Raw genomic sequence first — 15,292 nt, forward strand, 5'->3', positions numbered from 1 at the left:
TTGGAAACGCTCACGGCTCGTCTTCACGTGCACGTCCTGTACGCAGTCTACTTGACTTCTTGGTCATCATCATGGTCATGGATCATATTGAGCAGTCCAATTAAAACAGTTTGAAAGGTAAGGTAAGGTAAGGCTTTTTTTTATCCAGTAAAGTATAGGACTTCAGTAGGCTATCCTAAACGAGTCGTTGTTTAACAACTAGTGTTTGGCTTTCATTCACCACAGTCGCCGTTTTAGTGTCCTCTGTCCTGTCAAATTGAATAGGCTAAAACAACCAAGCTGCTTCTAATTTTAAAGCGATGTGAGGAACATACAGAACTTATACCGTTCGGTGCGAGATTTCTTGACATTGTTTGATTACGGTGTCGGTAGGCTATGTCAGAGAACCAGATTGCCCCCCAAATTTAATAAAGGTAGGATAAGGATAAGTGATATTTTTTGGTTATTTTTTTCTTATTCTTTTTTTCGGCCAATCATGGACTGGAGAGTGCCCATTTATTGGCTTACTAGTTACAACATGTTATAGGCTAGTGTTTCAGTTCCAGTTCCAATTTTGTCAACTTATTTCTTTGTGTCATGTCATCACTCAAGTTGTTCATCCTTTATCCTGTGTGCATTCTCTCTCCAAAAAGAGTTGGAGAGATGGGGAGACGCCTTTTAGGCTACTGAACAAACACAGCAATGATTAGTATCAGATAGAGCTATTTATTTTATTAATTAACAAAGGAAGATGACCCTTGAAATGGATAGGCCTACATTTTAGCCTACATGCCAAAAACTAATAAATTAGACCTAATAAGCCTATGATAAATCTACAATGAGATTGCGGAATATTTTTGGTATGAATATGATTTTACATCTCCACTTATCTCCCCTTTTGAGGATTGCTATACCCTTTGTGATAACTGTGGCACTTGTACAATTTACAGTATGATTGTTGCTGCTTGTAGCTGCATAGGCTACTTAATCTGGGATGCTGTAATTTAAGACTGTAAAATATACTCATTATGACAACATGCTGTACTCTGTATTTAGCATTGCTTCCTTTTTTTATATACCACAGAATAAGGAGAAGAGGAGGAGAAAACTATGTCAGAGAAGAAATCCCGGGGCTCAGACACCCGTCCCAAATGTGGACTCCGGAGCTGGAGTGCCGACAGCTACGTCTGGCGAGCGAAGAAGCGCTCCCGGAGCTCCCGGAATGAGACGGGTCTCGGGGGCCTGGAGGCGGAGGGTGTAGAAGAGCTGGGTGTGCGCTCCACGTCCTGTCCACGGCGCCGCAGGGAGAGGAAGTGCAGCTGCAGCACTCTGGACGATGTAGATGTCCCGTGCCGGAAGGCCTTGTCTCGCCGTTCGCTACGGCAGAAGTTCCAAGATGCCATGGGCCAGTGTTTGCCCCTTCGCTCTCACCATCACCACCATCACCATCACCACCACCACCCACAGAGCTCTTCACGGCCCTTCTCTGTGCTCCTCTGGTCCAAGCGCAAGATCCACGTCTCTGAGCTGATGCAGGACAAGTGCCCCTTCTCGCCCAAGTCTGAACTGGCCCACTGTTGGCACCTTATTAAAAAGCACGCCACCCACCCGAGTGCCATCAGCAGTTTGGAAGCGCACAGCAAAAATGCTGTGCCGGCATGCTCTTCCTCCCCACCTCCGACCCCCCTCTCCTGGGAGGACATCAGCTGCTCTCCTGGGCTGGGAAGCGGCAGTCTGGATGATTGGGACCCATCACGTGCCCATGCGGGGGCAGAAGATGTCTGCGGTCACACAGATTACATCCTGGTCCCAGATCTCCTTCAGATCAACAACAGCCCATGTTACTGGGGTGTGTTGAACCGCTTTGAGGCAGAGGAGCTGCTTGAAGGACAGCCAGAGGGCACATTCCTCCTGCGAGACTCTGCCCAGGATGAGTTCCTCTTCTCCGTCAGCTTCCGCCGCTACAGCCGCTCGCTGCACGCACGCATTGAGCAGAACGGCAAGCGGTTCAGCTTCGACGGACGTGACCCGTGCATGTACCGGGACCTCAGTGTCACAGGGCTACTGAGGCACTACAGTGACCCGGCCGCCTGCTTGTTCTTTGAGCCCCTCCTGTCACGGCCGCTGCCCAGGAACTTCCCTTTCCCACTGCAGCACCTGTGCAGGGCTGTCATCTGTAGCTGCACCACCTATCAGGGCATTGAATGTCTTTTGCTACCACCTCAACTTAGGGACTACCTCCGACAGTACCACATCAAGTGCAATGGGGCCTGTGCTGTGTAACATGGTCTTGGGGAACAGCTGTCGCACCTTACCAACCCCCATTCAAGCCAAAAGATATACACAAGCACTTAACAATGTAGCGAAAACAGCCATGGGACTTCCAGGGGCTTTGACTTGTCAGCTAGAAAATACATAACTGAACATGGTCGCTGTACAATACTGCTGACGGACAATATCTCCCTCTATTGACTTTGAGCATAGAGTGAGTGTTGCAGAGTGCATATGAATATTTGAACACATTTGTTTCCTTGTGAGAAAGTTTAGATGAAGATACAGGAGAGCTGGTAACTTTAGTTATTTGACATCACCTTATATCGAGAGAGAGAGAGAGAGAGAGAGAGAGAGAGAGAGAGAGAGAGAGAGAGAGAGAGAGTTTGGTAAGACTTGCTAAGTTGCTGCACGTATCTGGTCACTCTGGTGTAAACCTGTTCTGTTAAAAAAATGCCATGAAATATTGCATGCTTCACCTCATTCTCCTATAATTTTTATCCCACGATTTTTGTAACCCATTTTTCACCCCTGTGTCAATTATCTAATGTGATCCTGGGCTCTACACACCCTCCGCCAACCTGGGGAGAGCAACAGTTCCTTTCCCCTCCATCAGGCGCCCTGGCTGGCCAGGGGGAGGCAGTTTCATTCTCCTATTTTAGACACAGGGAAGTTACTTTGGTAACTCAACTCAACTGATCTGACAAGGGTGCCGTTTTCATTATGGCCACAAGATGGCAGGACAAGTGCACAGATAAAATCTACATAATACAATGCTAAATTTGCTAATGTTTAGAACCACTCATTTGACATACCATTCAATCTTTACTTCATTTGATACTGACTGAAATATCACTTAGTGTGATATTAAAGACTCAGTGGATTTCTTTACAGCTTTCTTTCCAACAAAAAGCATTGCTTTTTGGATATTGTTTACATGCTGGGGCCAATGCTCACATGGTACTTTAACCAGGTTTACCAAACGATAATCTATAACAATTGATGACAATTTTGATGGCCCATGTAAGCCCAGTGTGCTTGAAATCTTCACCTTCAGTCCGTATTCAGAATTTTGTGTTGCAATACTGAAACATTCAAGATTTCACACCTGGGTAGGCACATGATTGAATTCCATCATAATAAATGTCAGACCAATAAATGTATAATTTACACTGATTCTGTAGCATGACAGTTTTCCATTGCTTACCTTCAGAGCCAAGCTATCTTATCCAGGCACTTAATTTGCATATGATTGGACACACTATTAATGGTAAATCAGAAGTCATGCTTTCTTATCGCTGTTCACTGGCTGCAGATTGTTTTATCAGACAGGGTAATGACACCTTTTGATGTAGTGGTCCAGGGTCTGTAAACAGGGTCTGTGGTGGCACCACCAAATAAAATCCAAACTCTTGAGCACAGAATGGGGAGATAAGAACATAAAAATGAAAATGTCTGGGGGGTGGCATTCAGATTCTGCAATTGTTCATGAATCATTTGTAATTCATCCTAATGTCCTTGAATGGTAGGGTAAAACAACATCAGCTCTTGCTTTGCCCCTTTAGACATATATATTTGTTCTACACTGTATACGTGCAACACCATCTATATTTACTATTAGACTAACTCAAATACATGTACCTCTATTTAAGTGTTAGTAGTACTCTGTACCCTTACACAGACTGATTTATAATTGTGTGGATTTTTCTTATCTTCACTACTGCTCAAGTAGGCCTATCATGCATCAAAACTTTACTTGTGATTCTTTAAATGGACATATACGTAAGAGCCACAAAACATGGAAATCCTTAATATTCTGCACTTTTCACTAAAAGCTGATGTCTAAACCGAATCACTGGTGGTTTGAGTTTGTTGTTTGGCCATCTAGGCTTATTCATCCCCTTTCACTGTAACACCATCCTCAATGGTCAATATGACACCACGCTCGTCAATGTACAGTCTGGGTCAATGGACGGCCAAAGGAGCCACACATATTGATTCCCCCGGACCACATGGATATGAAATATTAATGATGTCTCGTATGATCCATTGCTTAAGTATACAGCATATCAAATATATCAACCATTATGCTATATTTGATATAATACTATAGAAGGCCTTCTATACAATACATTTGAAATCCAAAACTGAGGAATGGAACATTAGCAGTATTACCATATGCCATAAAGGCCCACAGCACTAACTTATAAATAGCTTATGACGAGACATGCATTTTTTTCCAAGATTTTTCCCCATTCTACAATCCCACAGGTATCTCAGTGGGAATGTGAGACATCTCATCCACACACACACGCACACACACACACACACACACACACACACACACACACACACACACACACACACACACACACACACACACACACGCACACACACACACACACACACACACACACACACACACACACACACACACACACACACACACACACACACACACACTCACACTCACACTCACACACATGCCTGCTCTTGTAGAATGTGGACTATTAGATTTCATTGATGTAATGTGTAGAAACACAGCTGTCTGGTAGCAATGTATTTCCTGCTATTTGCTATGCTAATCAAATTATCCTGTGGGATAACTCCCAAATGGGACCAGTGAAAAGTCATATGATGGATCCAGTCTCAGTTGGAAAGAAAGAAGCATAGACATAGGCCTATATCTATACAGTATAGGTCTACATTTGGAATTACTATCATTTTAATATTTTACTGATCATGTTTAAAGCATAGATGGCTCGACCCCTATAGTATAACCTCTAGGCATATGTTTTGGTTAAATCAAAGCTTTATATTCTGTGAATTGTGTTTTTTTTAATCTCTCCTGCTTTTTAACCCATTTTGACCTGAGGACGATTCTACAAAATGTCTTCTAAAATCATGACAAAAAACCTATGTTTCTTACGTCAAGGACCCCCAGAATTATCTGTAATTGGCCGCCGATCCCCATCTGAAAATATGTTGTTCCAAAGAAGCAAAGATTTGAGTTAACAGATTTTTTTTCTTCATTCACCAATTTCAATCCAATTAGGAGAGAGAACCCATTTATCAGCTTCAATTTGATAGTGTACCGACTACCGATTCCCAGCACTTCCAATTTCACTTGTTTATCCTGTATCCTGCAACGAGTCTCTCCTGATTGGGAGTAATAGGTAGGCAGGAGAGTGTGTGATGTTTGGCAAAATGTTTAGGAGTAATTTAAACATGTTTGTTTGGGTTTGTGTGTGTGTGTGTGTGTGAGACGCAACTTAATTGGCATATTGTAGCGCCACCATGAGGCTGATTTGAAAACTGTCAAGTGGCATTTCTTCCTCAGCCTATAGTGGGAATAGGCATGTACGGCTTGGGAAGCCGTGGATATGCACGGCTTGGGATACACTGCCATGTCTTCCTTCTCAGAATGCATTTCTTTCATGTGGATTCCAATGGATTCGATTTCCCAAAAGTTGCGTAACTCTCCGACGCTGATGTGCATCACTTCAATCGCTACATTGATGAATTGAACAATGTGGACCCTGTTGTAAACAAGTGTAATGCTTAATTGGGTCGTCCACTCACAGTTGACAGTCTTTGTATTGAGACTAATTGAGTTTGTGCTTAAAATGTACTGTAAATTCTACAAACTGTTAATAAATATTTCAATCAATCAATCAAAAACAACATTCTATTCTAATACAGCAATGATTACTATGATAATATAATCAGAACCTATAATCTAGGTTCTGATTATTATATTATCACAGTAATCACATAGAGACTGAAACACATACAAACATTACATGATTGATTGATTTATGTATTTATTAACAGTATGCAGAATGAGTACATTTCAAATTAAAGTACAACAACTCAATACAAAAACTGTTACTGTGGTCTGGACGACATCATGATAGAGTCTACTCTGGACTAAATTAAATTATTTCCATACATTATACCAGTAAACTGGCTAAAATGTAACTGTAGTTTCTCCCGAAACCGGATGTGACGTTGGTAGACGTATTTAAGCTCAATGACGTCAGGTTGCTGGCGGGAGTTCCCACGCACAGTTCCTTGTTTTCAAGTGACAGTAGGACGCGGGATATTTAGCAGGATCATCTAATACCGAAAATAGTTCCATTACGTGCTCAATTATACCGTAAGTTTATTTACACGACATACTTGCATAGGTATAAAGTATCAGTTAAGAACCCGTTTTACGCTGAACGTTTGGTTGAGGTGTATATATTATTATTGAATTACGAGCCAGCCCAGATTGTTGCAATGTTCCTAGCCCTGAAAGTTAACATGACTGTCCGTCAGATTCGTGAAGTACTAGCGTAATGGCTACAATGTTCCAATTATTTTGCATTGTTTTGGTAGTAACTTTAATATGTGAGCAAACTTCTATCTTGCGGCTAATCAGTAGCGGGGTACTTCGCTTGTGAATGAATGTCCCAAATACAAACATGTGTCCCGAAAACAGCTAGGCTACGTTGTGAAATTGTGAATAGCCTAAGATTTAGATTCTCGATGTCTCGTAGCCCCTTATGTGCCCTCTCCCTACGCTCATCTCGGAGCTACAGAATGAGCGTAGGGAGAGAGTAGCCCAAACATTTAGATTCTCGTAGAGGGTTTTTTTTTTATTCTGACGAATCTCTCTACAACATTTAAAGCAGCTTAGATTTTGCATTTGTACAAGGTAAGAGTGATCTTGAGGCACAAACGTTCAACTTTCGACGTTAAAGGGGGGGTTATCTTTTAGACTCTCGTAGAGAGATTCGTCAGAATCGAAAAAAAACCCTCTACGAGAATCTAAATGTTTGGGCTAGGGAGAGAGGGCACATATGGGGCTAGATGTCTCGTAGATGTATTTATCGATTCTGACATTTTCAATCTACGAGATAACTAATCTCTGAGTCTGACGTTATTCATGTTCTGTACTCTCATCCACAGTCGGGTCATTGTTTGTCAGAATGCCATGTGAAAGAAAACCAATGCGTTATGGCCATTCAGAGGGACACACAGATGTCTGCTTTGATGACAGCGGGAAGTATGTCTTGTTTGCCTACATTTATAATCTTTACCAATATCCATATAAGACAAAACTGCATCCTCGCCACAGTACACAACTCAAGGCATGACCCTCATGTGTTTGATTGATTGATTGATTTATTAACATTTTGCAGAATTACAGTACAACTCAATACAAAAACTGTTAACAGTGAGTGGACGACACCATAAAGCATTACAATTGTTTACAATAGGGCCAACCATTTTCAATTCATCAAAGTGTTGTCATGATAGGAATTAATATAGTATTTATGAAAATGAATTAATATAGTATTATTTATGAAAATGTAATTACTGTGTCACAACTCCTATTTGCAAGCTGGAACCAATGCTAATCCAGGCTAGTATTTCATGAGGTCAGACAGCAGTGTTGGTGCTTGATTCAGACGAAATGAAAGCCTGGGTATCGAGGCTAGTGCTTGATTAGCTCTGGTCCATAGCCTTACTGCTTCTATGATTCTGCCCTGCAGTATAAGGCTATGCTACTTTCGTGTTTAAATCTCACATGGAAATCAGACCAGCCTCTCCTCTTTAGTGGAAATCTCAAGAACGTTTGACCTACTCACCAATACAAAGACGGGTTGTGTCATTAGAAAGCCTACTTTCCTTAGTGGACGCACTCTGAGCCCCCCACCACACGTATAAACGGTACTTTTTGGCCAGAAAGGGATTTTCTTTCACCGGAGGAAAAATATTCTCTATGAGGCAATTCTCTAGGCAATATTGGCAGAGGGCGCATTGGAGTAACAAAGTATTTTTTTCCCGGTGGAAACAAAATCCCTTTTTGGCCAAAAAGTACCATTTATATATTTTTTCTTTCTAATGACACAACCCGTCTTTGTTTTGGTGAGTAGAAAAAAACGTTATTTATTTTTATTTACGCTAAAGAGGAGAGGCTGGTCTGATTTCCATTTGAGATTTAAAAACGAAAGTAGCATAGCCTTACTGCAGGGCAGAATCATAGAAGCAGTAAGGCTGACCACGGGCACATTTTTCTCAGGTTTATAGTGACCTGTGGAAGTGATGGGGATGTCCGTATCTGGGAGGGTTTGGATGATGATGACCCCAAGTCCATCAACGTTGGTGACAAGGCCTACTCTGTAGCCCTGAAGGTAGGTTCATTAACCCATTAAGTCCATCAACGTTGGTGACAAGGCCTACTCTGTAGCCCTGAAGGTAGGTTCATTAAGAGGAGCTTAGCCTGAAAGAGCCCCAAGTTTTTCTGGGCATAGAGGGGCGGAAACAAACTAGCGCTGGAAACTGATTCGTTGCAAATGTGATCTCCAGTTATGATGATACAGTACTTAGACCCCTAGTCTGAATTCTATATAAAAAATTGGCTTATGTCTCTTGGTTCACTCTGCAGAAGGGCAAGCTGGTGACGGCGGGCTCCAACAACACAGTACAGTGCCACACGTTTCCTGATGGTGATCCAGACGGCATTCTGACCCGCTTCACCACCAATGTCACCCATGTTACGTTCAACAGCACTGGCACCAGAGTCGCTGCAGGCTCCAGGTAGAGCAGCCCTGTCTTACGGAGCCAGGAATTGTTCTTTCGTTTTTTACTATTTCAATGCCAAACATTAAGTTACGACAGTAAGTTACGAGCAGCTTGTATAACGTCAATTTTGCTCACCTATTATGACATGCCCAGAACTGGGAGGCTGCTAAAAATTGAGTTTAGCTCCATTGTTTCAGTTGCACAAAGCAGATCACACATGAGTGATTTTTCTACCATAGAGACAGAGCAGCACTGCCACTTAGCATTGGTATATGATTGGTCTTGATTGGAGGTGAATATCTGTTTTCTGCCAGTATTGATTTGCTCTAAACAGGTTTATCACCACAATAAAAGCACAGGCCACGGCGCCGTATTGATGTTGCTATATTCACCTACAGCTAATGTCTGTCGTCATATTGATTGTGCACGTTTGGGCACGTTTGACATCCATCCTGACGGATCTTCAAGGAAATGAGGATTATTATGTTTCTCCTGTGTTTCGATTAATCAATTTACCCTTTTGTGTAGCATGCCCTTTCCATCGTTTTGCTGCTCGCTACTAGGCATGTGTGCAAATACACAACTACACACCAGCAGCCACACACACTTAATTTAAAAATCTCTCACTATTTCCTTCAATGTCCTCAGTGATTTCATGGTGAAGGTGGTGGAGGTGTCAGACAGCAGTCAACAGAAGACACTGCGGGGCCATGATGCACCTGTTCTCAGTGTGTCCTTTGACCCCAAGGATGAGTTCCTGGTGGGTATTAATCTTTCTCCACAAGATTCACTTTATTCACCAAGAACAACAAAAGCACTTTGATTTTGTGAAAAGTAGGTCCAGATACATGTACATCGAAGCACATTAAGTTCATATTGACAATATCAATTGTATCTATTTTATTATCGCATCATAGTTTTACAAGTGTAAAGAAGTGGGTGAAATTAGTTTTTGTGCAAGCTAAGCTCCTTTTGTTTTCAGGAAAAATAACAACAAAAAAGGGGGGGGGGGGAGGCAGGGAGAGTCGCCATCACCATGAGTGTGAAAATGTTTGACTCTTAACTGCCCTCTAGCGGATATTGCTTAACAGATTCTATGCCAATGCAAAGGTTGCATAGAAGTATGTGAACACTGAGCACTTCCAGTTATATTATGATACATAAAGGGAGAATACATTAGCATTTAGGGTGTCTGTCAATTTTATTTTTAAAAACAAATCCATTGTACAAACAAAACAAAACACTATTAATAGTTAGTTTGCAGGTATTTCCAACATGGAATACAGGAGAAAGAATATTGAATGGAAAAGACCCATGATGAAGTTCTGTGTTCTCTTTGTCGTGGTATTCTGGATCAATCAGCAATTGATCCAATCAACAATAATTGTTACATCGTAGAATATTGTCTCGACTCCTATTTGCCTCATCAACACTTAGAATCTACGTGTTGATCGTTATGCTTTATGTACATGATACCATGGGGAGAAATACAATAACACTCATTCTTCTGCATTCTTCCAACAGGCCTCAGCTAGCTGTGATGGCTCTGTAGTGGTGTGGAACATTGAGGAACAGGTTGGTCTGATTAGTTTCTTCTATTGTTTCCGTCTACTGTTTATATCTTTAATTGATTTGCTTTTTTTCCTTTGGAAAGTTTCTTTCTGTCACTACTACTAATCTACCTGCTTCACTGCTTTTCAACTCGAGTCAGTCAGTCAGTCAGTCAGTCAGTCAGTCACTTACTTGCTGTATGTGTTGGCTCCATATCTCCAGCCTGGCATTCAGTAACAAGCATATTTGTGTGTCTTACAGACTCAGGTCATCAGTTGGCCTGTACTGCATAAATCCACTGATGTCAGCAACGCCAAGTCCCTGTGTCGACTGGCATGGCAACCCAGGAACGCCAAGGTCAGTGACTGACTCTTGTGTTAAATTCTCCATTCATTGTCAATGGGAATTTAATGTTTGTAAGACAAAGTTTGTGAACAAAAACATCCATGTGAAGTGAGGGGCGCTAATATATTAAAGTCTAACTCATGTTGATTAGGTGATGTAACGGTGACAACACAAACATTAAATGCCATTAACAATAAAGAGACAATATGATGTAATGAGGGACAATATGACGTACATTTTCCCTTCATTGTCAATGGCTTTTTTAAAACAAACATTGAACTAAAAACAAACATTAAACCTGTATTAGCGCCCCTCAAAAACTGGATATAGGAGGGCCTTTTTTTTTTACCCCTCAAAAAATGAAATATCTTCAGTCAGAACTCTTCTTTGTTTTGTTTTAATAGTGATGATGTCATATAGGCCTACTATATTATTTGTTTAGGTCTAAGCTAAGTCCACCTTTGCCCACTCCTAGTATTTCTTTGTGCAAATATTTTTATATTTTTAATGTAAGTTTTATTATTTAACATTGGGTATCGGTCTTGAGAAGTGTTTCTTTTTAAACACGATATTGTGCATGGTTACGGGCCAAGATGGGTCTGCTGGCCCTCCCAATAGCCAATTAAAATTTAGGAAGACGTTACGACATTTGTTGAGGTCTTAAATTGGTCTTAGAAAGTCTTAAATTTCACTTTCAAAATGGTGCAAGAACCCTGTGTTAAGAGATGAGAGGCGTTGTAAAAAGGTAGTCTTATTATTTCTTAATGAGGTCGTATTATGAATCTGCAATGCACCACAAAATACAGTTTATACCTGAGAGCAATATGAGAACTTTCCATTTTGTGCATATATACACAGCTTCTAGCAGTTCCCGTGGACACAAAGGTGCACTTATATCAGAGGGATTCTTGGGACCATGTCAGCACTCTGTCTGATGACCTGGTCACACAGGTGAGTGAGTCTAAATTACACACACAGATATTCAACTTTTACTGTTGACACAAATGCAGTGGACCAAAGGGCAATAAAAATGTTTCGGTCATATTTCAGACATTAGCAGCTCAGAGTGAAGGAATCAAAGTGGTATGATTAAACTGTAGAAGTGAGCTTCAAGTTTAAGAAAAATCTCATTCTTCAGCTGAGAGCTTGCAGTAAGAGCGAGTCCAAATCTTGTTCGTTTAATGGTGTTAAAACCAGCATTATTGTCGAGTTTATCACCTGGAAACAATGCTTTGTTAATAACTATAACGATACTGTATGTAATGGTCTAAACTGTAATTATATTTGATCCGTCATAAACTCAGTCACCCACATATCGCTATAAGGCATAGCATAGCAACATCATTAACCAAGTGGAAATGTTGACTAACTTGGTCTCTCAGCGCTTGTTTGAAACACAGATTGAACTATCATTCTGGACTGGAGTTCTATTGGTTAATAGATGGTCTTCTTACAGTGTTTAATTGCAGTTTTCCATCAGTCACTTTTCTTTAATTGCCCCCAGTTTAGCTGAACTCATCTGTTGTTGTATTCAACATTAGTCATTAATGCCCCAAAGAACCTTTTCTTGTGTACAGTCCACTAACTTGTTTATAAAGCTCTCAATGGTCTTGCACCTTCCTACCTACATGACTGCCTGCCTAAATATGTCCCAAACCGCCCCCCCTAAGGTCTTCCACTGCTGGCCTGCTCGCTTTGCCTAAAGAAATAGACAATGAAGTTTACCCTGACCTTGATGTTGATATGGTGATGTAATGGTGATGTAAAACAAATGGTGCCAACACAAACATTAAACGTAACAATAAAGAGACAATATGTCGTAATGAGGCACATTATGACGAGCGTACCCCTTCTGGAACCCTTCTGTTTGTAGTCTGTGACCTTATCTTATGGCTCATTTTGGGGTCGTGGTTCACTGACTCTAGAATCACTGGTTTAAGCATAGGGTTTTGTTTGGCAGTGGTTTGTATGAAATCTCTGTGTATCAGTCAATATTTCTCTCTCTCTCTCTTAGCCCATTAACGTAGTGGTCTGGTCACCCTGTGGTCGTTTCCTGGCTGCTGGCTGTGTCGGTGGTCTGTTGGCGGTGTGGGACGTGGACCGCAAGCTGTGTGTGGAAAGGTACGGTAAAGCAGGGCTTCTCAAAGTGTGTGTCGTTGCACCCTTGGGTGCTCCGGTGCTGTGACGCAAGTCCAGGGGTGCCTCAGAATACTTAGATAATTTGGGAATTCATCAATGTCACTTTAGTTTAACCACTTTTCTTTCTGGAGAATATTTGAGAACGACTGCAGTAAAGTCTGTTTGTATATATGTATACATATACACAATAGAAGTCTGCAGACTGTAACTTTGTCAAGCTCTCAGTCAGTTCAGATGAAGACTGTGTCGAAACGTTAATCTATAATAAAGCCTTGACTGAGAGCTTTACAAAGTTAGTGTGCGCATTTCAAAAAAATAATAAAAAAATAAATAAATATATATATATATATATAAAGAAATATATATATATATATTTTTTTTAATATATTACTGCTTATCCACTGTTATGCACCTGCCGCCCAGTGGATGACTGTGCCAGTTTGATTCGTTCTCTCTTGTATACGTATATGACAGGTGAGGACTGGGGAGGTAGGAGGGAGAAGTGTGTGTATACGACAGTGAGACGGTTTCTGTCCCTTGGTTAAATCAGTTAATGTGCCGAAAACATAGAGTAACTGGGTTCACTCTCCTCTGCCCTTACATTTGGTCTCTTTAGTGTTCTGATCTCTTTTTTATTTCTACTTTTTTTGTACTGGCGGCGGTAATAATGTAGACTTCAGTCCCATAGACTGAGACAACAGCAACAATAGACTGCTTGGACGGAAACCCTTTTGCTCCTTCTAATCACTACCAAAAACAGGGTTGGGCAGCCGCAGAAGGGTTCATTCAGAGACCATGGCAGTTATTTTTTTCCTTGACCCAACCTCTGAGCAAAGTGCTTATGTGACTACTGGATGGCCACCATTTCAAATTCACAGAGCCTTTGAGCGGAATAGGGTGTTGATTCACAGAGCCTTTGAGAGGAATAGGGTGTTGATTCACAGAGCCTTTGAGCGGAATAGGGTGTTGATTCACAGAGCCTTTGAGTGGAATAGGGTGTTGATTCACAGAGCCTTTGAGTGGAATAGGGTGTTGATTCACAGAGCCTTTGAGAGGAATAGGGTGTTGATTCACAGAGCCTTTGAGTGGAATAGGGTGTTGATTCACAGAGCCTTTGAGCGGAATAGGGTGTTGATTCACAGAGCCTTTGAGAGGAATAGGGTGTTGATTCACAGAGCCTTTGAGCGGAATAGGGTGTTGATTCACAGAGCCTTTGAGTGGAATAGGGTGTTGATTCACAGAGCCTTTGAGCGGAATAGGGTGTTGATTCACAGAGCCTTTGAGTGGAATAGTGTGTTGATTCACAGAGCCTTTGAGTGGAATAGGGTGTTGATTCACAGGGCCTTTGAGTGGAATAGGGTGTTGATTCACAGAGCCTTTGAGTGGAATAGTGTGTTGATTCACAGAGCCTTTGAGTGGAATAGGGTGTTGATTCACAGATCCTTTGAGTGGAATAGGGTGTTGATTCACAGAGCCTTTGAGTGGAATAGGGTGTTGATTCACAGAGCCTTTGAGTGGAATAGGGTGTTGATTCACAGAGCCTTTGAGTGGAATAGGGTGTTGATTCACAGAGCCTTTGAGTGGAATAGGGTGTTGATTGCAAAATGAACAATGATCCCGTCCTGATGTGCACTTTAGGCAGGCACTGTATCAGCACTTCACACTTGAGTTGAGAGAGAATGGTAATTTTGGGCAGCTGTCTCGCTTGTATGTGTGTAATTGTGTAAAGTGCCTGCAGGAGGCAGGCCTAAAAATATATATGTATGTGTCCAGTCAACCGTGCTTTAATTATTATGAGGATTTAAAAAGCAATCGGGGGCCTGTGAAGGGAATGAACTGAAGAACATGCCAGATACCCTGAGGTGCTGCCATTTAAAATATTCAGTGTTAATTTATCCATTTGTAAAGGTCGTTACACACTGCAAGCGTGACTTATTAATAAACAATGCAAAAAATCTCTGGTGAGTATGTTTATATCAAGACTACAGTATATACTGTAAGTTGGGGCCTAGCTGCCTCATTATTCATACAAGTTGATGCCTTTTATTTGTGGTGAGAAATCAACCTTGTTCCATCGCCGTGTGGCTGTAGATAATCAACAGTTTGCGTTCATTCATGCAATTTACAATTTACAATTTAGGCATTTAGCAGACGCTCTTAATCCAGAGCGACTTACATTTAAGCAAGAACAAAAGCATGGGAATACATCACATAAAAGCATTTATCATGAAACATGCGTAAGCTAAGAAAGTAACAGTGGAATATCTATATAATGAAACTATACATACACTATACATATTTACTACTATGCTATACATATGTACTATGGCGTGCTATGACTATATACAATACAATTATAGTGCTGTCTACATAACATGCTATAAGTCTGTGTCAAATGCTATCTAAGCCAACAGAAATGCTATCTAAGGGG

The 15,292-nt window shown here is 41.3% G+C and overlaps 2 protein-coding genes across 3 annotated transcripts in view; both read left to right on the forward strand.

The window, feature by feature from the left end:
* Positions 1-1,089: 1,089 nt before the first annotated feature.
* Positions 1,090-2,559, forward strand: socs4 (suppressor of cytokine signaling 4; the record flags this gene model as incomplete). Its single annotated transcript, XM_083757680.1, has 1 exon — positions 1,090-2,559. The coding sequence occupies one exon, from the start codon at positions 1,090-1,092 to the stop codon at positions 2,260-2,262; it is 1,173 nt and encodes a 390-aa protein (XP_083613806.1). The 3' UTR covers positions 2,263-2,559.
* Positions 2,560-6,324: 3,765 nt separating this feature from the next.
* wdhd1 (WD repeat and HMG-box DNA binding protein 1) overlaps positions 6,325-15,292 on the forward strand; it is a 40,914-nt gene continuing 31,946 nt past the window's right edge. Inside the window, exons 1-9 of one of the 2 annotated variants that reach the window (XM_083759018.1) lie at positions 6,325-6,409; positions 7,207-7,303; positions 8,324-8,435; positions 8,690-8,841; positions 9,475-9,586; positions 10,351-10,401; positions 10,639-10,734; positions 11,581-11,673; positions 12,737-12,843. In XM_083759018.1, coding sequence (XP_083615144.1) covers positions 7,227-7,303; positions 8,324-8,435; positions 8,690-8,841; positions 9,475-9,586; positions 10,351-10,401; positions 10,639-10,734; positions 11,581-11,673; positions 12,737-12,843 — 800 coding nt within the window. In that variant the 5' untranslated portion in view covers positions 6,325-6,409; positions 7,207-7,226. Of the gene's footprint in view, positions 6,410-7,206; positions 7,304-8,323; positions 8,436-8,460; positions 8,500-8,689; positions 8,842-9,474; positions 9,587-10,350; positions 10,402-10,638; positions 10,735-11,580; positions 11,674-12,736; positions 12,844-15,292 lie in introns of those variants that run through there. The other variant, XM_083759019.1, reaches the window with a different exon arrangement.

This window comes from Protomyctophum parallelum (genome assembly GCF_964188405.1).
Source record: "Protomyctophum parallelum genome assembly, chromosome: 2".
Lineage (NCBI taxonomy): Eukaryota > Metazoa > Chordata > Actinopteri > Myctophiformes > Myctophidae > Protomyctophum > Protomyctophum parallelum.